Raw genomic sequence first — 27,357 nt, forward strand, 5'->3', positions numbered from 1 at the left:
CTCTCTGGGTGACTAGAAGTTTAGCAGCCTCAAAGACAAAGTCCTGCCCACCTCTACAGCTCCTCTCTCCCCCGACCCACCTACTTCTCACACTAGAGTCCCGAGACTCTGTCATGCACAATAAGGGTATTAGGTAGAGACAGAACTGCAGAAGCCACCAATATCCTTTGGTTTACCTTGGGAAGGACTGGTGTCCTTGGGAGAGAAACATACCCAGAGGAGGAAGAAGGGAGAAGGAATGAAGCAAGGGCATGGACAGGGAGGAGGGGAGAGTCTGACGAGAGAGGAGAGAATGGGGCAGCCATATGTGAGAGTCGTAAAGGAGGAAAGATGGGGAAATGGGATGTTGAGCATGTTCACTGGGTTTTATTAATGGAATCCTCCTTTGCTCTTATTGAAATAGTTCAATGATGATTTAAGTTTTCAAGTTTTGTGGGGTTTTTTTGTTTTGTTTTGTTTTTGTCAGATGAGGGTTTCCTTGATTAGATCTCTGAGCGTGAGTGGGCTGCACGGCTGCTCCATGTTGTGTGGCAGAACTGAATGCGGCTGTCTGGAGGTTAGGGGTTCTTTTCTGAGGGGCTGGAAGTTGCCGCCTGAATGGCAATCGTGGAAGTTGCCTTCCACCAGCAGCGGGATGGTGGAAGAGGCGTTGAGCCTGGGTGGGAAATCCTGAACATGCATTCCCATTTAGGCTATTTTCCAGTAGACAAAGTCACCTGCCTTCCCCAGGGTTAATTTCCTAACCACAGACTGGATGACGATCTGGTGAGCATGCTAACTCTGTCGCCCTTTTCTTTCTTTTCTTTTTTGAGAACAGCGTTTTCCCTTAAAGGAGGTGACAGGCTTTGTGAAACACAAGCTGGTGGAAAAGATTTGGGGGACACAGGTGCATCTTGTTGTTCCTCATAGCCAGCCAGCAACATAAATGCTGGCCTCCGGCCTCCTTAGTACTCTGGATAAGCTCCAAATTAGTTGCCCCAACCACCAGGGCCACTAAATTTGGGAACCAGGAAGAAAAATGGGGGGGGGGGGGGGCTTGTGTCCATGAGCATTTCCTGTGTAACAAACAACCCCAAAATCATAACAGTAAGTGCATGTTAGCGGTGGGAGAGTCTGTGTTGTGTGAAAGGAGGTCTCGGTCCTTGGACTACCCCCAGAAGACTTACGTGAGGATCCACACTCAAATAAAGCCAGCCAGAAGGAAGGTAGCAAGCACAAAGCAGTTTATTAAGGACAGGACACTCTTAAGGTGGGAGAGCGGGCAGGCCCGGGGGTGGCACCTGGGGGTCAGGGGTGTTTGCAGAGGTTATGGGTCAGAGCTAGGGCAGTTTCCAATCATCTAAGGGACTCTTCCCACCAGTTGAGAGGAGTTTTGGGCCCCCGGAGGTTCTTGCCGGAACTGTCATGGCCACCTCCCCCAGGGGCAGGGGTAGGTAGGCTGAAACCACAATGTAAATATATTATAATGAAGCTATCAGTTACCCTGGGGCTGAGGTTGAAAAGAAGAGCATCTGATCTGCACCTGTGGCTTTTGGCGTGTCAGCCCCCCCCCCCCCCCCCCCCCCCCCCCCCACGGAGCTGGAAGCCCATAAGGCCAGGATGTTAAAAGCCACAGAGTCCGGATGTTGTGCCCTCAAGCCTTCTAATATGTCCCCTACTTATTACCACCTTTGCCTCCAGCTGACATCTAACTAACTGCCAACTCTATCATTTATTTCTCCCAAGTCTGAGATCAGCCAGGGTTTCCCAGGTCCCTGCTGACCTTGGCTACGCTAGCTCAGGTATCTGTAGTTCATGCGCAACAGGGACAACTCAGCTCTGCTCTGGGACTCCTCCTCTAAGAGGCTAGTCTGGGCATGTTCTTGGCCTGGCATCTGCAGCTATCTGAGCGGGCAGGCCCTGTTCAGGCATCTTCATGAGCCCTACTTGCTAACATCCCATTGACCAAAGCAAATCTCAGAGTCCAAGAGAAGGATCAAGAGGAGGAAGCCACCACAAACTTAGACGGCAAGGGCACGGATAGATGGGGAGAACCGGGAGCTTTTTTGTGGTCTACCCCTCATAACCCTCAGGTAAGATCTGGCTCAAACTCTTTACCTGGGATTTGGCCCAGGGGCTCCCTTTTCACATGACCAGGCCCCATTAATCTGTGAGGGTGTTCCTGTCACTTCCCTGTGGTCTGGCCCACTGCCAACCATAGGGTTGTAGTAAGGGTTCTGATGAATTTTTACCATAGCTTGAGGGAAACAGAACTAGAAAATTTAATCTGTTTTCTGAAGGAGGGGAAATCGGAGGGGGAGACGAACCATGAGAGATGATGGACTCTGAGAAACAAACTGAGGGTTCTAGAGGGGAGGGGGGTGGGGGCATGGGTTAGCCTGGTGATGGGTATTAAGGAGAGCACGTTCTGCGTGGAGCACTGGGTGTTCTGCACAAACAATGAATCATGGAACACTGCATCAAAAACTAATGATGTAATAATGTATCATGACTAACATAACATGCTAAAATAAATTTAAAAAATAAATAAATAAATTCACAGAAAAAAAGAACATTTAATCTACTATTTTGAAAGGTAAAAAAAAAGGTCAAGTACATTGAAAAATCTAATATAATTAACACTATTAATTCCCCCATTTGCCTTTACTAAGAACACGTATTAAGGTTTTCTATTTGTTATACTAATACAGTCCTGAAGTCAAGGGAGATGGTGTCTTGGTCAGGAGCCCAAAGAAAGTTATTGGTTAGGAAGAGGGCTGGTGGATATGTAGAGATTCTAGACCAGACCCCAGGACCCTGCTCTCTCCTCCTTCCCCACTCCCCTCTGGTCTAGCTTCCCTTTTAGACCCAGCTCACATCTGGGTAAGAGGATACATGAGATGAACTATCACTCAAAACTAATCAGATGGGTATATTTTTTGGGGAGACAATTTTGTGACATGCTTCTAATGTTCCAGTATTCTAAAGAAAAAGAGCTTGGTAAATATTCTCATTTAATCTAGTCATTTAGTCCTAAAGAACACGGAGAAATTAGAGTATGTTTGGACAAATCCTTACCAGTTTTAACTCCTGCTAAGACAGAATTAGAAAACAATTTTCTAGTTTCCCTCACTTGCCAAAAAAAATTTTTTTAAGGGAGGAAAAAAAGTACTTGAGAATATGCAAACAGATTGTTTCCATCTCTCTCTCTCTCTCTGTTTGCTTGTAGAATGATAAAATGTGATTAGTAATAAAAACAATAACTTGCAAGTTAGAAGAGCTGCCAGCATCAACATCGTAGAAATGTCTCTTGTAATGGAAGAATAAGCAAATATTTCCATTTTGTACTTTAATTACAGATATTATTGTTCACGATGACTTGCTAGCAGCTATTGCTCCAAAGAAGATTCAAAGCTGAAAGCTGGTTTCATGAACTAGAGTGCTTTGTGGGGCCTGTCATAGGTCATGTATGGTAAGAGGGCACGCGCGGGACCCCTGGACCAGACAAAGGCCTCCATTGTTTAAAACGTGCTGGCGCATTCCAGGTCAGAAAGAACATGTAATGGGAAAAACAAACAAACAAATAAAAAACAAACAAAACCCCTATACAAATGAAAAGAAATGTGTCTGAACTTGGAATCAGGAATCGTGGTTAAACTCTTGAGCCCACCCCTCATGAGCGCTGTGTACTCATGCACATCCTGTTTGAGCCCGTGTCCTCACTGATTGAATGGAAATTGAAACAGTAGCAATTATAATACTTCAGACTGGGTGATGGGCAGAGCGGATGCACCTGAAGACATGTTGGGAACCGTAGCGCTCGCAAAAAAGTCAGGTAGGCAAGACAGCTGTGTGGGCGGAGTACGGGGGTGGTGGTTCATCACCCTCTTAAGTAAAAAAGCTTAAAACAGTCTTCTGTTCCCTTGTCCCTTCCCTGCTCCTGAAACCCCTTGGATGTGCTCCCACGTGGTTGTGCAGCAGCCCCTCTGGATCCGTGTGTCCCACATTCATGTTGACCATGAGTCTTGACTTTGTACCCTTGCAGGACCCTTAAGATTCACTCTGCCTGCATTTAATTCACTTCTCTTTCAAGCGCTAGTCCTATTTCTAAACTTGAAAGAGTAGTACATCTTTCCAGCTTCCCCACGAGGCATGCATTCAGTCCAAGGAGTCTAGGGGTGGCTTGGCCTTACCCTTGGCTGGAAGTGGCAGAAAACAGCTAACTACGGTGCCAAAGTAGAAACTGATTTCCAAACAATGGAGGTGGCTGTGATGAGGGTACAGTTATTATTTCTATTTTGCAAATTCGAAAATTGGGGCTCGGAGAAGTAATTAAATTGTTCGAGGTCTCCCAGCTGGTAGGTGACAGAGCAGAAGACAAATTCATTTGTGAAACAGGGATAACCTTGACCTCTTAAAGTGTACTAGCCAGAATATTTTGGTTGTAAGACCAAAACCAGACTCAAACTAGCTTCCACAAAACCTATCTTGCACTAATAGAACTGTAAGTCATCAAGGTAGATGTGGATCCTGGGCTGGGGGTATTGGCTCAAGAAATACCAGCATCTCTCTCTCTCTCTCTCTTCCATTTCTCCATCAGAAACTTTCTACCATGCAAAGAAGATGGCTCTTGGCAGTTCCGGATTCATATCCTCACAACTAATTAACTACAGGGCCAACTTTTCCTGGAGTTCCAATGGAAAATTTCCCGGGAATATTCTGATTGGCCCACCTTGGGTTCCATACCTCTCTCTGAACAAAGTACAGGGCATTTCAACTGGCAAGGTCCAGGTCAGGGGTGGACAAACTACCACCCTAGGCCCAATCCAGCCCAATGTGGGTCATTTCTGGTCACATTCATTTATTTATATTAACTGTGGCTGTTTCCATGCTACCACAGTAGTGTTGAGTAGGCATGACAGAGTTGGTATGTCTTACAAAGCCAAGAATATGTTCTGTTTCTTTACAGAAGAAGTTTATCAAGCCCTGGTCTAGAGGGTCTAACCACCCTTGTTGCGAAGTTTGACCTTCCTGAATGATCCTGAATGTTTTAGGACAGAGAATTCAATTACCAGAAAAAGGAAGACGAATACCTGGCAGTGAGACACAGCAGGTGTCCTCTACATGAGTTTTGTGACGGGTCAAGTCACACATGGTGAAATTTCTAGAACATAACACTTGATTCAGGTCATTTTTTCCTCAGACCCCTCTCACACACACTTAATCTTTTACCACATAAATGTTGTTAGGGAGGACCGGGCAGGCATTATAAATGGGAGCTAAAAATTATCCACAAGAAATGAAAAGCAAGAAAGCAATTTTTTCACAAATATGGAATCCCGATAAAGAGTTCACAAAATACCCTCGCTTCCTTAATGGCAACAGTTTCCAGTCAATTAAAGGTATCTAGGAAAACTGGAAGGGGAAAAATGTAAAGCGAATAACCACAAAAAATGAAATCCCCGGGCCTCCCCTTCCCCCAGCCTGGGGGCCGTGAAGTTCTCGCTGGGCCTATTTGTCCACAGCAGAGTTAGAGTCCTGGCCCTCAAATGTTGGCTAACACAGGACTCCCCCGTGACTTTTGTTCCCGGAATGGAGTCTCTGTGGCTCCCGCTGTTCTCAAGAGTGGAGGAAGGAACACGGTCCAGGATCGGTCCTCAGCACAGGTGCGAAGTGAGTCTCCCAGACACGGATTCAAAATTATACTCGCCTGGGTGTCCGAGTGCAGACCGTAGAGGAACCGAGTGAGAACATTGAGCATATGCTGGGGGAGGAGGAGGGTGGGGTGCGTGGGACTCCTGGCTGAGCACGCGCTCTCTGTGTCATTATAAATCTGTGCCATTCTGAGTCAGCACTGATTACCACAGGCACAATTATGGCACCTGCAGGCAGGCGTTAGTACTGCTAATGATCCCGCTTTGCGGAATGATTATCTGAGAACTGTCCCCAGCGGCTGCACCAGGATTGCAGCCTTGTGTGACCCGGCGTGAAGCCAGCGGTGGAGAAGGCGGCACGTGTTCTGTCAAGACGGGCTGTCAGAGAGGGCAGCCTGCAATTAGATCAGACGTGCTGTCACTGGGGGGGCTGGCGGGCCCCCGTTCACGTGCTCTAGGGTGGGTGATGACCTTTAACAGATGTAGATTCTCAATATAACAGCCCTTGAGTGCAGAGCAATGCACCAAGCTCCGCAGCTGGCTCCTTCATCTTTCCATCTCTGCTTGGATCAACACCTCCTGGGTTTACAAAGGTCACCGTGGAGATCGCTCAAGGACTGGCCCAGCCAGTCCCATCTGTGATCTCATGCTTGGGGATCCCTGGGGTCAACTCAACCCAAACCATTCCCTTTTGCCAGTCCCTTGACCATTGTTTTGATAGTTTCCTTTTCACTGTTTTTGGGGAGAGAAGAAAACAAAAGTCCTGACACCTTGCAAGTTAGAAGGCCATCACCACCATCAAAATGAGATTATATCCATTAACTATTCCTGACAAAAAAAATGGCATCTCCACCAAATGTTTTGCCTTAACAGGACACACAGAGTGGTCTTCCAGACACAGAGGATCCCTCCTAATCTCTGAAGATCAGGTAACCTACCCGGAAGAGAGGTGTCTGCTTGCGTGACCAGGCTGTTCGATATATTCCAGGGACCCTCTCACTCCCTATTCCCCAACCTGCCTGCCAGCTAGCCAAAGAGCTTGCTTCTTTTTTTTTTTTTTTAAGATTTTATTTATTTATTTGACAGAGACACAGTGAGAGAGAGAACACAAGCAGGGGGAGATGGGAGAGGGAGAAGCAGGCTTCCTGCGGAGCAGAGAGCCCGATGCGGGGCTCCATCCCAGGACCCTGGGATCATGACCTGAGCTGAAGGCAGACGCTTAACGACTGAGCCACCCAGGCGCCCCCAAAGAGCTTGCTTCTGTGGAAGCCTGACCTTTGATTGATGGCATGCTCAGGTTCACAGAAACGTTAAGTGGCTCCCTATAGGCCATGACTTTTATCTCTAGGAGATTTACAACCCCTTACAAGATCATAGTTGTAATACTCAGAATATGCAAAAGTGATAACCAGGTGCTTCCTAATACCGGTCCTCTGTTCCCAGCCAGACTGGCCTGGAGCCTTCCTGGCTTTTGTCCGTGCTGCCCCCATTCCCCACTCCCCGTTCCATGCATCAGAACTCTCTTGATCTTCAAGCACAGCACAGAGCCCACCTCGTCCAGGTGGCAGTCCTAGACTATCCTGGGGGCAGCGGTCACTTCCCCTCAGGAAATGAGACAACTGGCCTATCAGAAAAAGAACATTAGACCGAGAGTCAGAAAGGCTGGACCCAAATCCCAGCTTTGCTAGGAACTCACTCAGTCTTCCAGAATTGCTGTAACAAAGTACCACAAACTAGGGGTGTGTAAATAGCAGAAATGTGTTGTCTGACAGTCCTGGAAGCTAGAAATGTGAAATCAAGATGTCAGCAGGGCTCGTTCCTTCTGAGGGCTGTGAGGGAGAATCCATTCTATGCCTCCCCCCAAGCTTCTGGGTGTTTGCTAGCGATATCTGGTGTCTCTTGGCTAGGAGAAGCATCACCCCAATTCTTGCCTTCATCGTCCCATGGTGTTGCCCCTGTGTGCATGTCTCTTTGTGTCCAAATTTTTCCTTTTTAGAAGCACACCCGCCATGTTGGATTAAGGGTCCACCCTCCTCCAGTGTGACCTCACCTTAACTGATTCCACCTACAATGACCCTGTTTCCAAAGAGGGTCACATTCTGAGATACTGGGGGTTAGAACTTCAGCATAGGAATTTTGGGAAGACACAATTCAACTCATAACAGGGGCCTTGGCCAAATCCTTCTCGGTACCCTCACCTGTAAAACAGAGATAGGACAGAAATAACTGCTCACAAGAGTTTCCAGAAGGATCAGTGCATGTGACTACCCAGCATGGTAGATGCATATGTTGGATTTCCTCTGTTATCATTTCTATTTTCTGCTGTCTTATTATGCTTCTTACAACTGTATGTGAGTGGAAGCAGAGAGGGAGGGGAAAGAGGAGGGCAGCCAAGACACAAACATAACTGAAGGCTCCTCCCTGGGGAAATGGGGACACCAAGATGGCTTCCTTCAGTCGGGCACCTCTTGAGGCAAGGACACAAGCTGTAGGCAAAGGACTTAGAGTCTGGCAGAGGAGCCCAGTGTCCAAGGACCCAGCAGAGAGATAAAGCCCTTGCTTGGCAAGTAAGAAGAGCAGACATCCCCCCAGATGAGGAGAGATCAGCTTTGGTAAATTCCTGCCCAGAATTTTGCAATAAAAAAAAAAACTGAAAGAAGTTATTTTAATCTCAGCACACGTGTATAATTTTATCACTAAAACGCTTGTTTTTGTTCTGAATTACACACGGTTTAGGGACTGAGGGCTCTCTCCTAAAATTTCGGGGCTTAGTGCTGCCAAAGACCTTACAAGGGCTCTTAGAGTGCTTGGCACAAAAATATATAATTACATTAAAAGAACAAATGATCCTGAAGAAGAAGAGAGGGAAGAGTGGTTTCTAGGGGAAAAAAAAAAAATGTGGAGGGACAGGGAGCTCTGATGAATCCATGCCTAGAAAGGATCTTACAAAAGGCAGTAGGAAATCAGTTTTTATGAAGACACAAAAGTGTGTAAAAACAAACTAAAGCCCCTAATAAGATAAGGTTGGAAATTCCCATTCTAGGTGTTTTTCTGAGTTCCTATGAAGGGAAGAGGTGGAGTTCAGATCAAAGAAGAGGGAGCTAAGGGGCAATGAGTGGATGAAGTTGCCAGCAATGGGCAGAGGGTAGAAACTTCCCATCTCCTAGCCTACGTTTGTCCTTTTAGTCAAGGAAAATGGTCTGCAGATCCAAAGATTCAGGATAACTATCATTAAGGGAAAAGTGAAGCCTAAAAGGGAGGTGACAAGAACACCCAGATGCTCCTGCTGGCTGGTTCCCAATTTGCGCTTTCTCTTCCTCACTATGCTCCATCTCTTCCTCCCCAACCCATTCTTACATCTCAGAAGGATATTCTGGACTACTTTCTGCCCTTCCTCATCTCCCATGGATTCCTTGGCCTGTTGTAAGCGGTCTTCTATGCCCACTACTCTTCTGTAAGAGACAGTCTAAGGTCAATAATAACTACGTATCTGATAGACCCAAGAGGTACATTTTAACCTTTGTCCCACTGGACCCTCTGTTGCATCCATCCGACTATGTTCATCACTACCTGTTCCTGAAACTCTATTGTTTTGACTTGCAAGATACCAAGCTCTCTTGGTTCTCCTCTTATCTCTCAATATTCTTCACTTGCCCTTTAAAGATTGGTGTTTGTAGGGTCCATTCCTGGTGATCTCATCCACTGTCATGGACATGTGGTTGGTCTCCTGCCTCCATTCCATTTTAGATTATTAGTCCACATCCATTGTGGCAAGTCAGTCCCCTTTACAGGGATCAAAGTGCCCCAACCTTACTTCCCTAAGAAGAGGTATTTTATGAAAAGAAAGAAAACTAACTTCTTGGGGGGAAAGAAGTCTCACCTCTAAGGACCTATCCTAAGGGGAGAAAACACGACAGATGTCTTCGAGAAAAGATGTTTACTATCAGATTATTTATAACAGGGCAAACCTCCCCCAAACCTTGATTTTAGCCGTGTGAGACCCAGATCAAACTTCTGAATCTACACAACTGTAAGACAGTAAATTCGTATTGTCTGAACCACTTAGTTTATGTAATTTATTAGGAAATAAATAGTAAATGAATACAACATCTTTTCTCTTGCAGCTTCCTTTTTTTTTTAAAAAAAAGATTTTATTTATTTATTTGAGAGCAAAAGTGAGAGAGATCAGAGAGGGAGAGGGAGAAGCAGACTCCCCGCTGAGCAGGGAGCCCAATGTGGGACTTGATCCCAGGACCCTGAGATCATGACCTGAGCCGAAGGCAGACACTTAACCGACTGAGCCACCCAGGTGCCCTTATAGCTTCCATTTTACTGAAATGTTACCTCGGCTGCCAATTAAGGCTTTTCCCTTTATGGGAAGGTTTGTTGGATAAACGTGCTCTTGGCAGATAGGCATCTCAGGCATCCAGATACCAAGGCCTGGTGTGTGATTTCTGTCCCCGAATCTCTCGGCAAGCTCTGTGCCCCCCTCACCCGTTTGCTCCCTGGCTGAGGCAGATCCCGGGCAGCAGACCCTGAGAGTGAGTTTGAGCACCCTCCTTTAATTCACTCCACCTCTACACAGCACCCATCCCCTGCCCGTTTGGGCAGCACCAGGTTAGAGCACAACTGGACATCAGTTAACCAGCTGTGGGCCTGGCAGCCAGGAGTAGGGGAGGGGGCGAAGTCTGTCCTTCAAAACCTTCCTCATCTCCCTAGGGATTCTGGTCCGCTTAAAAGAGGTCTTCACTAAACCAGAACCCCCAAGTCTGGCTCCCCCTTTCTGCCACCATCTCACCCCTCCAAACCCCAGAACTCCACGGAATGGATGGCCAGGTTAGCAGCAGGGCCGTCGCCAGACTGCGGACACCACAGTGAGCACGGCCCCCTCCCGTGAACCCCACAGGCAATGGTCGATTAGGCTCGGCAGAAAGAGGAATGTCTTTCCTGGTCAGAATGAGAACAGATTTCCCGCCTGGTGATGGGAGAGGCTGGGTTTCCCCCTTGAACTATTGCCTTTGGTAGCAGCTTCTAGACCCAGAAAAACTCGGGGTTGGAAGCGACGCCTGTTCACAGGGAGGCATGAGGGTAGGAGCACTCAGCCTCTGTCTCTGATCCTGGGGGTTTCTACGCTGGGGCAGAGAAGCCCACCTCAGAGAACACGCAGGTACTGGGGCCTCCCGTGTGAGCCTCCACCTCTGGATGCTTCTGGGCCAAACGTGAAAAGTGGGCTTTGTTCTGTTTTGTTCTGTTTCACGCAGCTGGGCAAGCCTGGCCGCCCCACACCCACAGGAGCTAACGTTCGGAAGTGAGAGTGGCTTTGCCCTCGCTTCTTCCACAGCTGCCTGGCACACGGAGCTTACCCGTGGCGAGTCAGTCAGGAAAACACACAGATTTTACACCAAATCTCATTTAAAGACTCATGTTTACCTGAGATGCTTCTACTTTTCCTCTCTGAGAAGCAGCCTTTGCTGACCGGCCGGCTGTCGGAACAATGGGCCAGAGTCAAGGGCTCCATCCGTCCTCCCCACCCGCACAGGGGACCCCAAACATGTGCCTGCTGCCCCTTCCTGACGGCCATCCGCCGACTTCCTCAATGCAGCCCCAAACATGACACATGATTTTCCATTGTGCACGACCTCTTTTCTGAAAGGACACCCATAAAGTTAGCCTCCCTGGGGTTTCTCACTTCTCACTGGAAACTTCTCAAAGTTTCCAGTAACTTTCTGATCCGGTGGGAGACGCATAACTACACGCTTTACGCATACATTTCAGATACATGGTGTGGGTGTCTGGTCTCTGTTTAGACAAATGTGGGCCCCGACGTAGCCTATCGTGAGGCGGAGAAGAGAAGGGAGTCACCCCTGGTGGAGAACCACCGCGCTAGATGAAGAAAAGCACTAACTGATCGGATGCTTTCTTGATGTGATCTAGGACTTGGGCCCCTGTGAGGTAGGTATTAGTGCGCGAGGAGGAGACGAGGAACAGAGAGGTTAGGGAACTGGTTCAACAGCTGGGCTCTGAGGCAGGTCGGTCTGTTCTCCCCGGCTCACGGGAGCCAGCAATAGCCATTGAAAAAAGACCTGAACAGCCACCTGTGGGGGTTCTACAATTGTTCGTGTAATCACCATTCTTATTGTATATCTTTCCTAGTTCACGGAAAGGTTGGAGTCTGAATGAATATTTTCAGCACTGATGTCTATTTTTCTCCCCAGGACTATTAACTGCAGTATTCAAATTTCACTGTACGTTTTCAAAAGTGCCATTTCAGAGACGTGTTAAAAAATTGGATATATTTTCCCCGGGAGTGCCTGCTGGGCTCCCTCTGGTGTCAGCTAAGATTATATTTGACTGTGACCACATTTCACACTAATGAGGAATACATCCTTCCTCAAGGGGCCGTTTCAGAAATCCAACTGGCTCTTATTGATGACATTATAAAATTGTTTTATTCAGATTTTACAAATATTCTGGGAAGGGTCTACCATAACTTAAGTGTTATAAGGTTAGAAAACAACAAACCTGAACTTCTTGTTTAATTTTGGGAAGGACCCAAATCAACATTTCACAAGATGGGACAAACTGACAAGACAAACATACAACTGTCAATATTTCCATCTGTGTCTATCTGTATATAGGAGCGAATGAAAATGTCCAGTCTCACTCTGATAAAAAGAAATGCAAATTAAAATAAAAATAATGTGGTAGGGCTTTAACTTACCAACGAAGCAAATCTTTCTTTAAACAACACCAAATTCTATGAGTGCAAAATAAAACAGATCTATTCTCATGCTTCGCTGGCAGCTTTTTCATGCAGCCATCTGGAAGAATTCTTGAACACTATGCAGAAAAAGCCATAATAATCTTGCATACTCTTTGACCCATTCATCCTATATACCTAGGAATGGTTTAAGCAAATAATTCAGAAGGAGGAAAAAGCTGCTTGCATGGGGATGTTCATTATAGTGCTGACTGTAATAATAAAATGTTCAGAGCCAACAATGGGAGAACGGTATATTTAGGTGAATTATGGCAAATTATCCCTTCTAGTATAGTAGTGGTTAAAGTGGGCTTTAGAGTCAGAATGTCTGGGTTGAAATGTCGGCTCCAATGCTAGTTGTGTGATCTTAAACAGATTGAATCTCTTCATCTGTGCAATGGGTATAATAATAGTCCCTACCTACATGATTATTTTGAAAATGAAACAATACCAAGTACATAAAGCACTGAGTGGTGATGCATAGTAAGTGCTCAATAAATGTCTTTTGATGGACTATTATGTACCTAGTGAAAATAAGAATTGGGAAAAAACCTAATAATATGACATTTAAAAAAAATCATATTGAGGGGCAACCTGGGTGGCTCAGTCGTTGAGCATCTGCCTTTGGCTCAGGTCATGATCCCAGGGTCCTGGGATGGAGCCCTGCATCGGGCTCCCTGCTCGGCGGGAGGCCTGCTTTTCCCTCCCCCACTCCCTCTGCTTGTGTTCCCATTCTTGCTGTCTATTTGTCAAATAAATAAATAAAATCTTAAAAAAAATCATATTGAAATAAAAAGTATTCTGTATTCATAAAGGCTAGTAGAAAACACAAAAATTAAAATAAATTTGTCAAAATATTGAAGTCATGGATGCCTTTTCCCCCTCAATTTTCTATGTTGCTATTATTTTTGTCACTAAAATACTAAGTCGTGGGCACCTGGGTGGCTCATTCGGTTGAGCATCCAACTCTTGATTTTTGGCTCAAGTCGTGATCTCAGGGTCTGGGGATCGAGCCGCAAGTCAGGCTCCGAGCTAGCAGAGAGTCTGCTTGAGAATTCTCTCGCTCTCCCTCTGCCCCTCCCCCCACTCCCACGCTCTCTTTCTCTCGAAACTGGACGGATACAACTTCCACCGGAACATGTTAGACGCTGTAAATGAGATTCATTCAGGGTTCATCAAGATCACCAAAGAGGACCATCCCTAAATGGCCCTAAGATGGAGGATGGTCAAGGACAGCTTCACAAATGATGTAATGCATGAAAATGATCTTGGAAGATTGATAAAAGCTAATTAAGTGAAGAGAGGAAGGAAGAACATTCCAGGGAGGGACTATAACGAAGAAAGGCAAAAGTGAATTAAAGCAAAATGGGTCCAAGGAACTGAAGTGTATGGATAAAACCACAACATGGGAGAGTGTTGTAAGGAAAGAGCCCAGCGATGTAGGCAGGGGCCACATCTCACAGCTGAGCTGGACAATCTGAGCTTTGGGGGAACCACTGATGGACACTGCTGGAGGAGGTCATTTAGAGGTTGTGACCTCAGGTTGACCCTCAAACTGGACCAGGGCAATTGGAAGCTCCATACCCACTCCCCTGTCCTTGGAATGTATGTCCCACCCACTGTTCCTGTACAAGGAGTCCCTTCGAGGGCATAGACAGCCTTGAGAGAGCACCGTGTTGAGACCATCTGAATGATACACAAAGACTGAGCCCAGGCATGGCCTCTACAGAAACTCTTAAGATTCTGGTGGGTGGGTGTGGAGATCTACTCATCTTGCTGCCGCCCAAGACAAGCCTTGTACGCAAGTTCCTTTGCTTATTAAAGCTGCCACTTACTGACCTAGAGTGGCCGGCCTCTGCCTTCAGTCTCTCCTTGCCCTCTGAGCACAGGGGCTAATTTTGATTCTCACTCAGGGAACTCCCAAAGTTGTGAGCCAACCAACAACTGGAGAGCCAACCAGGATGCCAAAGAAATGGGTCTCGGGCAAGAGGCATCCAAAGAGGGAACCCCAGTTTGGCCTGTGGGGAGGGGTGGCCCATAATAGGTCAGATGCTTGGGAACTGCTGCATGAGTACAGGGACGCCCCGAAAATGCCAGCCGGTCCCATGCATTTGGTGGAGGAAGTGTGCACAGCATATGGCGGCAAAAAAGGGAAACCAGCGGCTGCCACAGCGGGCTGACCTCCTCTGTGGGTGGTTTGATGGCCCCCAGTACCTAAGTACAGGCTGTAGCTAGGCTTACAGAGTTGGAAGAGCTGAGGTTAGAGAAGGACGTGCAGTTGCCCCTACTCTGCAGGCTTCGGGGCTGGCAGGTGAGCAGGACGGTGCTGGAGGCCTTAGCATGCCGTCATGCGAAACGAGGAGGGCGCAAGCTGCTGCAGATCAAGGTCAGAGCGCTTGTGACAAAGCCTGGTTGGGATGCCAAAAGGTGGAATCCCCGGGAAGGGGAGGAGAGCGAAGAGGAGGAGGCTGGTGATTGATGGCGAACACCTGGACCCTAATACAAAGGGAAACAAAAGCACAGCCCCTTGCCAAATGCTTGGGGCAGGCAGAGTAGAACATTCCTCCAGGAAGCTCCCAACTGTCTTCACGTTAATGTTCTGCTAGAGGGAAAAACAGCCTTAGCTTGACAATAGCAAGGTCTCCAGGACCCTGTGAGTCTTCTTGAACATATGAAAGTCCTTTTAGAAACTTCCCTCTCTCTTTACCTCCCCCAACTCCGAAGATATAATCAGTCACCCATCAGGCCCCCAGTGCCGTTCTTTCTGCCCATGGGTCCTGTTCCATGCTAAAATAAAAAAACACCTTTTTGTACTGAAAAATCTCAAGAACTCTTTCTTGGCCATTGGCTCTGAACCCCAATATTTCCACATTAGGCATGATGAGAGAATATACTCGCACTGAGCTTTTTTTTTTTTTTTTTAAAGTAGGCTCCATGCCCAATATGGGGCTTGAACCCACGACTGAGATCAAGAGTTGCATGCTCTACCACCTGAGCCAGCCAGGTGCCCCCCCTCCCCTTTTTTCCCACTGAGCTTATTGACTTAGCTGCCAAGTTCCAGCAGAAGGCCAGGGCAAGTGCCCCAACGTGGTTGGTGTGGCTATGGGATACGGGGGCCATAGCTTTTCTCTGACCAGGCTGGAGGCAGAGATGATGAGCATCACAATGCACCCTGCCCTCTGGCAGTGCCTGCACAGGGCCCAGGGGCTCAAAGTACTCACTCCCAAATAGATTGAATTATTCTAGCCTACAGGGAGGTTTGGCTCAATGAGGGGCATGCGGGAACCTGGGAACCTGGAACTCTATAGATAAAGTGCAGTAAATTCTCAGGGAGCTGGGAATGAGACAGGCCATCTAGGCCTCCATCTTCGAAGGGTCTGACCTGGCCACATTCACTGCAAAGAATGAAAGCCAAGAATCTCCATTCAGCCCTTAGTACCTGGTACAGGACGCTGATATCCAAGCTGAACCCAGTTGTGGGACAAGACGTTGATATTGGGCAATCCATTGTTATCTGGGGGACATGGACAGATCCTGGGAACAGGATCTAGGAAAGACGTTAGGGTTTGAAGCTGACGGCCAAGAAAGAATTCTTGAAACATCTTTGGTGCAAAAAGGTGATTTTATTAAAGCACGGGACAAGACCCGTGGGCAGAAAGAGCTGAACTGGGGTCGTGAGGAGTGGCCCATTACATACTTTCCAGTTGGGAGGTGGTTAGGGAGAGCGTGAAGTCGCTAAGGAGCTTTGGAAGCAAGGTTTCCAGGACCTTGAGGGGGCTAGCTATTGTTGGGAAAAGGTCATTTATTACCGTCTAATAAAACCTTAGTCACGAGAGCCTTCAGATGTATATGCTTGGGGGTCATATGCTTGGGGGATGATTGCCAACACGTATCTTGGGGGATAGAGATAAAGGAAATTTCTAAAGGAATTTTCATATGTTAAAGTAGACCTAAAGGATCCTGGTTTGGGGGGGGTAGTTCGGGCTCAGATTGCCTTTTGCCCTTAGCAAAGTATTAACATTGAGGCAGCAGAGTCCCTAGAGAAATGTCCCTCTGCCTGTTTCAAGGACTTGTCAGTGGGCTGTAGTCAGTAAGGAAATCTAATAATTTTCTTCTGCCTTTGTTTCCCACGTCAGTGTGGGCTGGGGGAAAGACCGGAGATAGAGAGGGCACTTGAGAAGCCAAAAGGCTATTCCAATTAGCTATAAAGGACCTGGTGTGAAGAGTTGTATTTCATCTGTTTGTTTTTGCATTTAGAACTCTTTCCTGTTTTGTTTTGTTTTGGTTTGGTTTGGGTTGGGTTTGTTTGTTTGTTTTGTAAGTTTATTTTGTTTTGTTCTTTTCAGTAAGTTTTCGACCTTGGAATAATTTTAGATTTACAGAAAAGTTGTCAAGATACAGTTCCCATACCCTCCCTATCCAGTTTCCCCTATTGTCAATATTTGTGCATTTCTCACAAGCAAGGAGCTAACATTGGTACATCTTAGTGAACTGAACTCTGAACTTTGTTTGGATTTCAGTAGGTTTTACCTAATGTTTTGTTTTGTTTTGTTTTCCTGTTCTAGGATCCAACCCATAATATACGACATTTAGTGGTCATGTCTACTTAGCCACCTCCGGGCTATGGCAGTTTGTCAGGATTTCCTTGATGAGGAAATTCCTCATCAGAATTCCTTGTCAGAATTTTTGATGACTTTCATAATTTTGAGGACTTATAGTCAAATATTTTGTAAAATGCTCCTCAACTTGGATTTGCCTGATATTTTCCTCATGGTTTGATTGGAATTATAGGGTTGTTGGGAGGAAGACCAAAGAAGTGACATGCCCTTCTCAGCACACCATATTAAAGGCCCAGGTTTTCGACATGGCTTATCACTGATGCTGTGAACACTGATCACCTGGCTGAGATAGTGTTTGCTAGATTTCTCTACTATAAAGCCACTTCCTCTCTCCCCTGCCTTTCCATACTCTGTGCTTTGGCAAGGCTGGGGACTTAAACTCTATCTCCTTGATGGAGGTGTATCTATTTAAATTTAGAATTTTTCTGTTTAGATTTTTCACATATCCCTCATCTAGACAATCACTTGTGTATACCATTATTCTTTCTTGATTTTAAAATTTCACATTAAAAAATTTAATTGCTATGTTCTAAACATTACCTAATTTTGTTCAGTATATCTGTGCAATTTTTTAGTCTTCAGAATTTTTCCTTCCATTTGTGCCCTCCCCAATTGCATGCCTTAATTGATATTTATGTACATCATTCAAGAAAGGGTTAACTTTCTCATAATCCAATTTTCCCTAATCAACATATTATGTACTTAATTCTCATCTTTTAACTTCTTATAGAACTTTCTACCTTTCTTCATATCTACTTCTATACATATCCTATGTGTAGATCTCAAGTGTCTGGAATGGCTTGCTTTATTTTGGAAACCAATGAGCTTTTTTCTTTTAGATAAGGTGGACTACTGAATATTTTGTAATTTTGTATTTGACAGTCTCACTAAATGTTCATTTGTTTTCCAATTTTTCTTGGTGTTCACAGCACAAACAAATCAACTGAAACTATTTTGTCAAAATTTTTGAAAAGTGTGGCCAAAATTTCTTAATAATTTCAAATAATTATGATAGACATTCTTGTCATATTCCTCTTATGAGACTGACACTAGTATCTCTCCATCACACATGATACACCAAACTTGGTTTTGAGACATGTTGTTCTGTATTTTAAGAAACGATTCTAGTCCTTTTTATTAAGCATGTGTGTGAAACCACATGAATCAAATATTCACATATGCCCTAAATTTTAAGATTAACTTGCTAACTTTTGGTTTTCTCATATATTGTCTAGAGATTTCAGGATACTGGAAAATACTAGTGTATTTGAAAGGAAATTCCTTTTCAGAAGATACTTTAAGAAAACCAGGCATCCTTGCTGGACTGATGTGTGGTAGGACTGCCACCAGTTAAACTGAAAGCTACAAGATTACGTCGCTCCTCTTTGTTTTTTTTTTCTTTTTCTCTTTAAGATTTAAGTAATCTCTACACCCAACATGGGCCTGGAACTCACAACCTTGAGATCAAGAGTTGCAAGCCCGGCACCCCCTCCTGTTTGTTCTTATCCAATCATCACTTAAGTATAGTTCTTAACTCAGGGCGCCTGGGTGGCTCAGTGGTTGAGCGTCTGCCTCTGGCTTAGGTCATGATCCCAGAGTCCTGGGATCGAGCCCCGCATAGGGCTCCCTGCTCAGCGGGAAGCCTGCTTCTCCCTCTCCCACTCCCGCTGCTTGTGTTCCCTCTGTCTCTCTCTGTCAAACAAATAAAAATCTTAAAAAAAAAAAAAAGTATAGTCCTTAACTCACTAAAATATTAGCACTAAAGTTGCCTGTTTAGGGGCGCCTGGGTGGCTCAATGGGTTAAGTGTGGGGCTCGATTTCAGCTCAGGTCATGATATATGGGTCCAGACATCAAGCCCAGGTGGGGCTCAGGCGGAGTGTGGAGCTTGGTTGGGATTCTCACTCTCCCTCTGCCCCTCCCCTATGCTCTCTCACATGCGTGCTGTCTCAAAAAAATGTCACCTGTTCACACCGGCTCAGAAACGAAGTGGTGGTTGTAATGATAGTGTAATTGCAGTTCCTCCTCCCAGTCACTCTGGCATGTGGTGACTAAACACTTTGCTGTCTGGGACGCCTGGGTGGCTCAGTCGGTCGGTTAGGAGAAGCGTTCTTGATTTCCGCTCAGGTCATGATACTCAGGTCAGGTGGTGAGATCAAAGTCTGCAGTGCGATGCGCTGAGCATGGAGACTGCTTCAGATTCTCCCTCCTTCTCTCTGGCCCTCCCCCTGCGCTCTCAGAAAGTCCTAGCTGACCACTTACCAGGAAGGCTTGTTCAGCCTTAACAGCTTTAAAACTCAAAAGAACCCGTTAGCAGAACCAAGTCATTTTGAAGTGCTGGGATTTCTACCGAGATTCATGGTACAGGTACATATAGGAAAACACCTCACATATTTGGCAGTTTATGCACAGCCTTTACTGATCATTTGAGTGGCTCTGAAAAGAGCCTTTGGTTTTTCTTCTCCCAACGTTCAGGTCACTCACTGCGATTCAGGACTTGGAGATTACTTGCTCTGGACTTTGGGGGGGCTCTCGGTCTTCTTGGGCAGCAGCACGGCCTGGATGTTGGGCAGGACGCCGCCCTGCGCGATGGTCACGCGGCCCAGCAGCTTGTTGAGCTCCTCGTCGTTGCGGATGGCCAGCTGCAGGTGGCGCGGGATGATGCGCGTCTTCTTGTTGTCGCGCGCCGCGTTGCCCGCCAGCTCCAGGATCTCGGCCGTCAGGTACTCGAGCACGGCCGCCAGGTACACGGGCGCGCCGGCCCCGACCCGCTCCGAGTAGTGGCCCTTGCGGAGCAGGCGGTGGATTCGGCCCACCGGGAACTGCAAGCCAGCTCTAGACGACCTGGATTTAGCTTTAGCGCGCGCTTTGCCACCCTGCTTCCCGCGCCCAGACATAGCTGAGTCCGCCGCAAGAATCTGCAGCTGCTAAAGCCACTACTGGGCCTATTTATAGCCTGACAGTAGGTTATGATTTGTTATCTGATTGGCTGATGGCCATCTAGCCAATCAGAAAGCCCGGCCAGAATCACCTCATTTACATTCACGCCACTACCCATTAACCAATCAGACGGTGTCTGCTCGACACGTCACTTCAGAGCTGTGCCTATAAATACTGCTCTCACCAAGCTTCTCTGCTCTTTGCTTGCTTGGTGTTGGTTGGAGCCCTGAGAGCTGTCACTGGAGAGCTGTAACGCTATAGAGCTGTCCACTCATCATGCCAGAGCTGATCTCAAAGGGCACTACCATTTCCAAGAAAGGCTTCAAAAAAGCTGTAACTAAAACTCAGAAGAAAGAAGGGAAAAAGCGGAAAAGATGCCGCAAAGAGAGTTATGCCATTTATGTCTACAAGGTGTTGAAGCAGGTGCATCCTGACACGGGCATTTCCTCTAAGGCCATGAGCATTATGAATTCGTTTGTTACTGACATCTTCGAGCGCATCGCTGGCGAGGCGTCCCGCCTGGTATATTACAACAAGCGCTCGACCATCACGTCCCGGGAGATCCAGACGGCCGTGCGCCTGCTGCTGCCTGGGGAGCTGGCCAAGCACGCCGTGTCCGAGGGCACCAAGGCCGTCACCAAGTACACCAGCTCCAAGTGAACTTGTCCAAGCGAGTGTCTTCAGCTAATCTAACTCAAAGGCTCTTTTAAGAGCCACTCACATTTCCTCCAAAAGGGTTGTGAACTCTGCTGACACACAGTTCCTCGATTATGACAAGCTGAGAATTCAAAAATCTTGCTTCTAAAAGCGGTGAAAGTAGGTGCTAGTTACTTGAATGGTGCGACTTGTTCAGCCAGCTTAGGACCAAACAGTGATGTAGAACTAGCAACTGAAGCTGATGAAGTACTCTCCCCAACGGTGCCAAAATTCACATTACATTCTCCGGCTACCAGAGTGTTTCACGGGAGCCCTGAGTGTCTCCATACAAGCAATGCTCCTTGAGTTTGAAGAGTATTTGTAATCTGTACATGTGGATGGGGTTGCTGGCGGAGACTAGGTTCCCAAGGGATGCATCAGGGGTTTTGTTTTTTAAAAATTTTATTTTGGCATGGCAGGGCAAATTGAAAGGGATAAAGCACAAGGCCAAACAGGGAGCCTGAGGCAGGGCTGGACCCCAGGACCCTGGAATTATGACCTGAGTGAAAGGCAGATGTTTAACCAACTGAGCCATTCTGCCTTTTGCAAAAAACTTCCCCTATCAGAAGACAAGGGTCTGAAGCTGTGGAGAGCTTTTGGGGGCCCTAGAGAAGTGTGGCCTGGAGAATATTAAATGTTTTGCTTCCTATTTACTGCTGTGCGTGAAAGAATTGGTCCTATACACTAGCCTAGCTGCCCTCAAGCTGCAGTTTGAGGTGCTGTCTCTTGATTACAGGTTTGGAGCCTGTTATTTGTAGAGAGCATGGTGACACTGGGATGTGTAAATCTTACCATGAGGTATTCCATATTGGAATTAACCTGGCTAACCACAATCTGCTGCTAAACAGTAACTTTAGGGCGCCTGGGTGGCTCAGTTGGTTAAGCGACTGCCTTCGGCTCAGGTCATGATCCCAGGGTCCTGGGATCGAGTCCCACATCGGGCTCCCTGCTCAGTGGGGAGCCTGCTTCTCCCTCTGACCCTCTCCCCTCTCATGCTGTTTCTCTCTCTCTCAAATAAATAAATAAAATCTTTAAAAAAAAAAAATAAACAGTAACTTTAACTGAATCTCTTCCTTTTTTACATTGCTTTTCTACACCTTATGATCACTTGTTCTGTTGTAGGATTGATCATTAAATGGTGTTTGTGTCCTGTATTATTGCATCATCTGGACTCTTAGAGAAGAGACCAGGTGTTGAAGTCCATGTATGGACTGAATTTATCGACAAAAGAAAGGGATCAAATTACTTCCAGTAAACCTGTGATTTAGCTGGAATCCTCAACTTGACTTAATTTAAAGCACTTTTTTATGATTTAGAAATGTATATATTTCCTTTGCATTACATAAACTTTAGTACCACCTGATAGTGCCAAGCCTGACAGGTTTTACCTCAGATTATGTTTTGGCTGCAAATAACAGGAAGTACCAAATGAATGAGCTGATACAATAAGTAATATCACTAATCAGGATGCCCAAAGGCAGAGAAATTCCAGGAGTGGGATGATCAGAGTCCTGGCTCATTGCCCTGATTGCCTCAGCTCTTCTCCGCACCCTGACTTTACCCTCATGCTGGCCACAGGTTCAAGTGTTCATGCAGATGGGAGGAAGTAAAGGCAGGAAGAGACAGTCTATTTCACTGGGTCTCTGAGAGCAAGAAAAGCCTTCCCTGAGGACTTCCTTGTCCCTTTTCCTTTTTTTTTTTTTTTTTTTTTGAGAGAGTAGGGGGGAGTGGTGCAGAGGGAGAGGGAGAGAGAGAATCTCAAGCAGACTCCTAGCTCAGCACGGAACCAATGTGGGGCTCCATCTCACAACCCTTTGATCATGACCTGAGCTGAAATCAAGAGACGCTTAACTGACTGAGCCACCCGGGCACGCCACCTTGTCCCTCTTCTAAACCTGAGTCTAGTCTCAAGCAGTGCGTAAGCCATTCACCTACAGGGAATGGGACCATGTGACTGGTATGGATAAATCAGTTTCCTTCATATAAATTTGGCATTTTTTTAATTAAATATAATTCTAGGTATTTTGGTTTTGGTCTTATTGTAAATGGTGTATTTCCCTATTCAGATTCTTCTAGTATTTAATTGTTCTAGGTCAAAGTATCAATATCTGTGCATCATTTTTATATCCTATTATACCTTACTGAATTAACTTATATTCTTGTTGGCTTTCTGGTAAGTTCTGTTGGGTTTTGCATTTTTGTGATAATATCCAAAAATAAACATTTTACTGCCTCCTTTTAATTAGTTTGCTTCTAATTTCTTTCTCCTGTCTGATTTCAATGGCTCACAGCCTTCATAATGATGTTAAATAGAAATGAAAAGAGTAGGCATTGTTTTTTTCCTCATTTTGCTGAAGAATCTTCTGCACTATTTCTCATTAGATATATTTCGTAATAATGAGAAATAATTCTTCTATGTCCACTTTATTGAGAGCTGTAAGTTAAGAATGGATATTGAGTTTTAGAAAATGCCTTTTCAGCATCACTGGGGATTGATCATAAACCCTTCCTCTTTAGACATATTATAATGAGTTATTTTAATAAACTTCCTAATACTGAGTTATCCTTGCATTTCTGCATAAAAACTTGCTTGGGCATCATGTTCACTTAATGTTCTGCTGAATTCTGGCTGTCAATATACATTTACAATTTATGCTTCAATATTATAAATTAGATAATCTCTCTTTTCCTTTTTTGTGTGTAATGGTCAGCTTTTGGTATAAATTTTTATTCAATTCATAAAAATAATATGGAAGAGAATGGTCTTTTTTTCTTTTAAAGATTTATTTATTTATTTGAGAGAGAGAGAGCGCACATGTGCACGTGCATAGGCACACAGGAGTGGCGGGGGGAGAAGGGGCAGAGGGAGAGAGAGAATCCCAAGAAGACTCCCCGCTGGTGTGGAGCTTGATCCCACAACCCTGTGATCATGACCTGAACTGAAACCAAGAGTCAGATGCTCAACAGACTGAGCGACCCAGGCACCCCTAGAAAATAACTGTCTTTTTAATACCTGAAACTGAATACATTGGAATTCTCTTTTCTTGAAAACTTTGGTAAAATTCCTTTTTTCACACTTCTTCAGTTGACAGTTCTTTGACCATTTTCCCTATTCTTTTACGAAACGATTTTGTTTAGATTTGCTAATAATTTATAATAAGTTTTGGTAAATTATATTTTACAAGAAAATCATTTAAAGTTATCCTTTTAGAGATAAGCAAATTGGTATCTAATGATTTTATCTCCACTGTGTTTGTAACTATAAGTCCTTTATTACCCCTAATTTTGTGTTTGTGTTTTCTCGCAAACCCCATCAGTTACTGGCTAATCTTTTATTTTTTAAAATGTATTTATTTGCTATTTCTTTACTTTGGCATTTATTAGTTTTACTGTAATGAAAAATTTAAAAGCGGTTTTGCCATTTTTCTTTTTCTTAAGTATTTTTTTCCAGGCAGGTTTTTCATTATTCAACTTTTCGCCTTCCACCGACTCACTTTATTTTTATTTTTCCTAGCTTCTTTAGTGGGGTGCTTACTTCCAGAGACAAATCTCACACTGCACGGTTTTGATATAAATGAATTTCAGTTATGACAGTTCGGTTAAATAAACCAATACCAACAATGCAGTACAAATTTCAATAGTGAATAGTTGCATAAATTACAAACCAGTGCTGGCTCTTCAGTTCGTAAGTCACTGCACAAATGATAAATGCACATCGTGTTCTATCATGTGACCTATCATGTCACTTATTTTATTTATTTTAAAGATTTTATTTGTCAGAGAGAGAGACAGCACAAGCAGGGGGAGCCTCAGGCAGAGGGAGAAGTAGGCCCCCCACTGAGCAAGGAGCCTGATGTGGGGCTCAATCCCAGGACCGTCAGATCACAACCTGAGGCGAAGTCAGACGCTTCACCGACTGAGCCACCCAGGCGTCCCATGTCACTTATTTTAAAATGTGTGGGTTACTGGACACCACATATGTTACTCAGTTTATGCACAAATAGGAAGTATGTACTTTTAGTTGCCGGTTTGTCTCTCCCGGTGATAAATGTGCACAAGAATTGATAACCAAAAGAGGGATTTGGCCATCAAGATGAAAGCCTAACAAAACAATGAAAAATAATAATCCTGGAAGTGGAATTGAGGCTGAATATAAAAGGGGTTCTAGAAGAAACAGCCAGTAGTGAGACTGCCGGCAGTCACTGTCAAGAGACTAGCTACGTGACCAAACTCAGTGAAGGTGAACTCGCTGACATAAATGAGAAAGTGTTTGTGTTAAAAAGGATGAAGATGTTCCAGAGAAAGTATAGGAACTGATCCATAGAATTTTTGCACACACCATAGCTAATGTAAAGAGAAAGTAAAACAGCTGTTAACTACTGCTCCCATACTACATCATCTTAAGGTCTGTAAGTTTTAGTTCTATGAAGTAATTCCACAGTATCTAATACAAAGTACTTAAAACAGGTTTCTTAGAGAAAGGCAAGCCATATTCCTTATGGTCCTCATGGCTCATGTAAGGACCTCCCTGAGGACACAGGATTATTGGGAGCCTCTTTCTGTTCAAAGAACTCCCTTCTCCAAGTTGCTTCACCTAGATCTCAAGTCTCACTGAATTGCATAAAAAAATCCGATAAAGTATTTAGAACTAAAAAATAATCAGCAAGCACTGCAGTGGAGACCTTATCTATTCTTATTTCTCAAACATAAGGCATGAACAAAGTGAGCTTGGCAAACAGACCCAAGAAATCTATTTGCTTGTTACACCAGCAGTTCCCAGGTCAGAAGACCTACACACATGCAGTACAACTAAGAGCCTACAGTCTTTTGGAAAATGTGGGTGGCTCTTAAAAGAGCCTTTGGGTTATAAAAAGCTTGTCTGGTGTCGGGACTCGTTTTACTTGGAGCTGGTGTACTTGGTGACGGCCTTGGTGCCCTCGGACACGGCGTGCTTGGCCAACTCCCCGGGCAGCAGCAGGCGCACGGCCGTCTGGATCTCCCGGGACTTAATGGTCGAGTGCTTGTTGTAATGCGCCAGGCGGGACGCCTCGCCCGCGATGCGCTCGAAGATGTCGTTGACGAACGAGTTCATGATGCCCATGGCCTTGGACGAGATGCCGGTGTCGGGGTGCACCTGTTTCAGCACCTTGTAGATATAAAGGGAATAGCTCTCTTTACGGCATCTCTTCCGCTTCTTCCCTTCTTTTTTCTGAGTTTTGGTTACAGCTTTTTTGAAACCTTTCTTGGAAACGGTAGTGCTTTTCGAGGTCAACTCTGGCATGGCTGCCGAACACCTCCGAAGCGGCCGCTTACTGGCACTTAAGGAGGCCAAGTGCTGTATTTATAGGCACAGCGCTCAATGACGTGTTGGGCAGCCAACATCTGATTGGGCAATGGGTAGTGGCGTGTTTGTAAATGAGGTGATTCCAGGAATGTTCTCTCATTGGTAAACTATCAGCCAATCAAATAGCAACTCACAACCTACCATTAGAATATATAAAGGCCGGGCACCTGACCCAACGGAAATTTTCTCCGTTATTACACATATGTTCCCGAGCTATCTCAGAACGCGGCAAGCAAGGCGGCGAGGCTCGCGCCAACGCCAAGACGCGCTCGTCGCGCGCCGGCCTGCAGTTCCCGGTGGGCCGCGTCCACCGCCTGCTCCGCAAGGGCAACTACGCCGAGCGGGTCGGGGCCGGCGCGCCCGTGTACCTGGCGGCCGTGCTCGAGTACCTGACGGCCGAGATCCTGGAGCTGGCGGGCAACGCGGCGCGCGACAACAAGAAGACGCGCATCATCCCGCGCCACCTGCAGCTGGCCATCCGCAACGACGAGGAGCTCAACAAGCTGCTGGGCCGCGTGACCATCGCGCAGGGCGGCGTCCTGCCCAACATCCAGGCCGTGCTGCTGCCCAAGAAGACCGAGAGCCACCGTCATAAAGTCCAGTGCAAATAACACCTCACAAGCGGTAAAGCTTAGCGAGTGAAAACAAACCCAAAATGAACCCAAGGCTCTTTTCAGAGCCACTCATATTTTCTGAGAAAGAGCTTAGATTTACAAAAAAGTTATAAAGAACAGTAATGGATTCACCTGCAACAAATAAGGATTTAATTAAGACCACAACTCTTTTAACAGGATGCTGAAAATTACCTAGTTAATGGTGACCGAGGCCTCTGAAGCAGTTCACCTTAGTGCACAGTAATTTTTACAATGGAACTTTTTTAGTCCTCCAGAGTAGATAGAGCAACCATCTAGCAGGCTCCTGGGGGCAGATGTGCCATTCTCTTTCAGAAAAGAGCAAACTTAGATTAGGGCTGTTGTGACAACAAACTTAGCACCAAACAAGGGGTATGGCTGGCCTTTTGAGACTTCGTGGATCATCAGAACATTGTGACTCTATTCCATGGGGTCATCAACCCAATCCCACCCTCTGCTGCTAGAATCCATGAGGGCAGTGAGATAGGCTGGTCTGTCACTTATGGTTTCTTCTCTTGCCCCGGGTCCTCTAAAAATCCTGAAATTTATCAGAACTGGACCACATTTTTACTTTCTACCTAGTAGAAATAAAACACATCTATCTTCCCATCCTATAAATTCTTACACAATCCAACTAAACTCACTATTATGTTAATCAACCAGTAATATATGACCATCATATAAGAGTGGCACCCAAATAACACAATGCTGGAAATAAGAACTAAACTTGTTGCA

At 45.6% G+C, this 27,357-nt stretch overlaps 4 protein-coding genes across 4 annotated transcripts; 2 read left to right on the plus strand and 2 right to left on the minus strand.

Annotated features, from left to right (window-relative positions):
• Nucleotides 1-18,792: 18,792 nt before the first annotated feature.
• On the minus strand, nt 18,793-19,913 carry LOC113926873 (histone H2A.J). Its single transcript, XM_035728679.1, has one exon. It carries the CDS (start codon nt 19,905-19,907, stop codon nt 19,515-19,517), a length of 393 nt encoding a protein of 130 aa, XP_035584572.1. The 5' UTR covers nt 19,908-19,913; the 3' UTR covers nt 18,793-19,514.
• Nucleotides 19,914-20,161: 248 nt separating this feature from the next.
• On the plus strand, nt 20,162-21,006 carry LOC118355933 (histone H2B type 1-A). Its single transcript, XM_035728680.1, has one exon. The coding sequence runs from the start codon at nt 20,227-20,229 to the stop codon at nt 20,608-20,610; it is 384 nt and encodes a 127-aa protein (XP_035584573.1). The 5' UTR covers nt 20,162-20,226; the 3' UTR covers nt 20,611-21,006.
• Nucleotides 21,007-25,322: 4,316 nt separating this feature from the next.
• Nucleotides 25,323-25,944, minus strand: LOC113926869 (histone H2B type 1-A-like). The gene has a single exon (XM_027602244.2). The coding sequence runs from the start codon at nt 25,925-25,927 to the stop codon at nt 25,544-25,546; it is 384 nt and encodes a 127-aa protein (XP_027458045.2). The 5' UTR covers nt 25,928-25,944; the 3' UTR covers nt 25,323-25,543.
• LOC118357142 (histone H2A type 1-H-like) lies at nt 25,926-26,739 on the plus strand. The gene is made up of 2 exons (XM_035728351.1): nt 25,926-25,983; nt 26,105-26,739. Exons 1-2 carry the CDS (start codon nt 25,926-25,928, stop codon nt 26,599-26,601), a joined length of 555 nt encoding a protein of 184 aa, XP_035584244.1. The 3' UTR covers nt 26,602-26,739.
• The last annotated feature ends 618 nt before the right edge of the window (nt 26,740-27,357 follow it).

The sequence above is a fragment of the Zalophus californianus genome, chromosome 7, assembly GCF_009762305.2.
Source record: "Zalophus californianus isolate mZalCal1 chromosome 7, mZalCal1.pri.v2, whole genome shotgun sequence".
In the NCBI taxonomy this organism is placed as follows: domain Eukaryota; kingdom Metazoa; phylum Chordata; class Mammalia; order Carnivora; family Otariidae; genus Zalophus; species Zalophus californianus.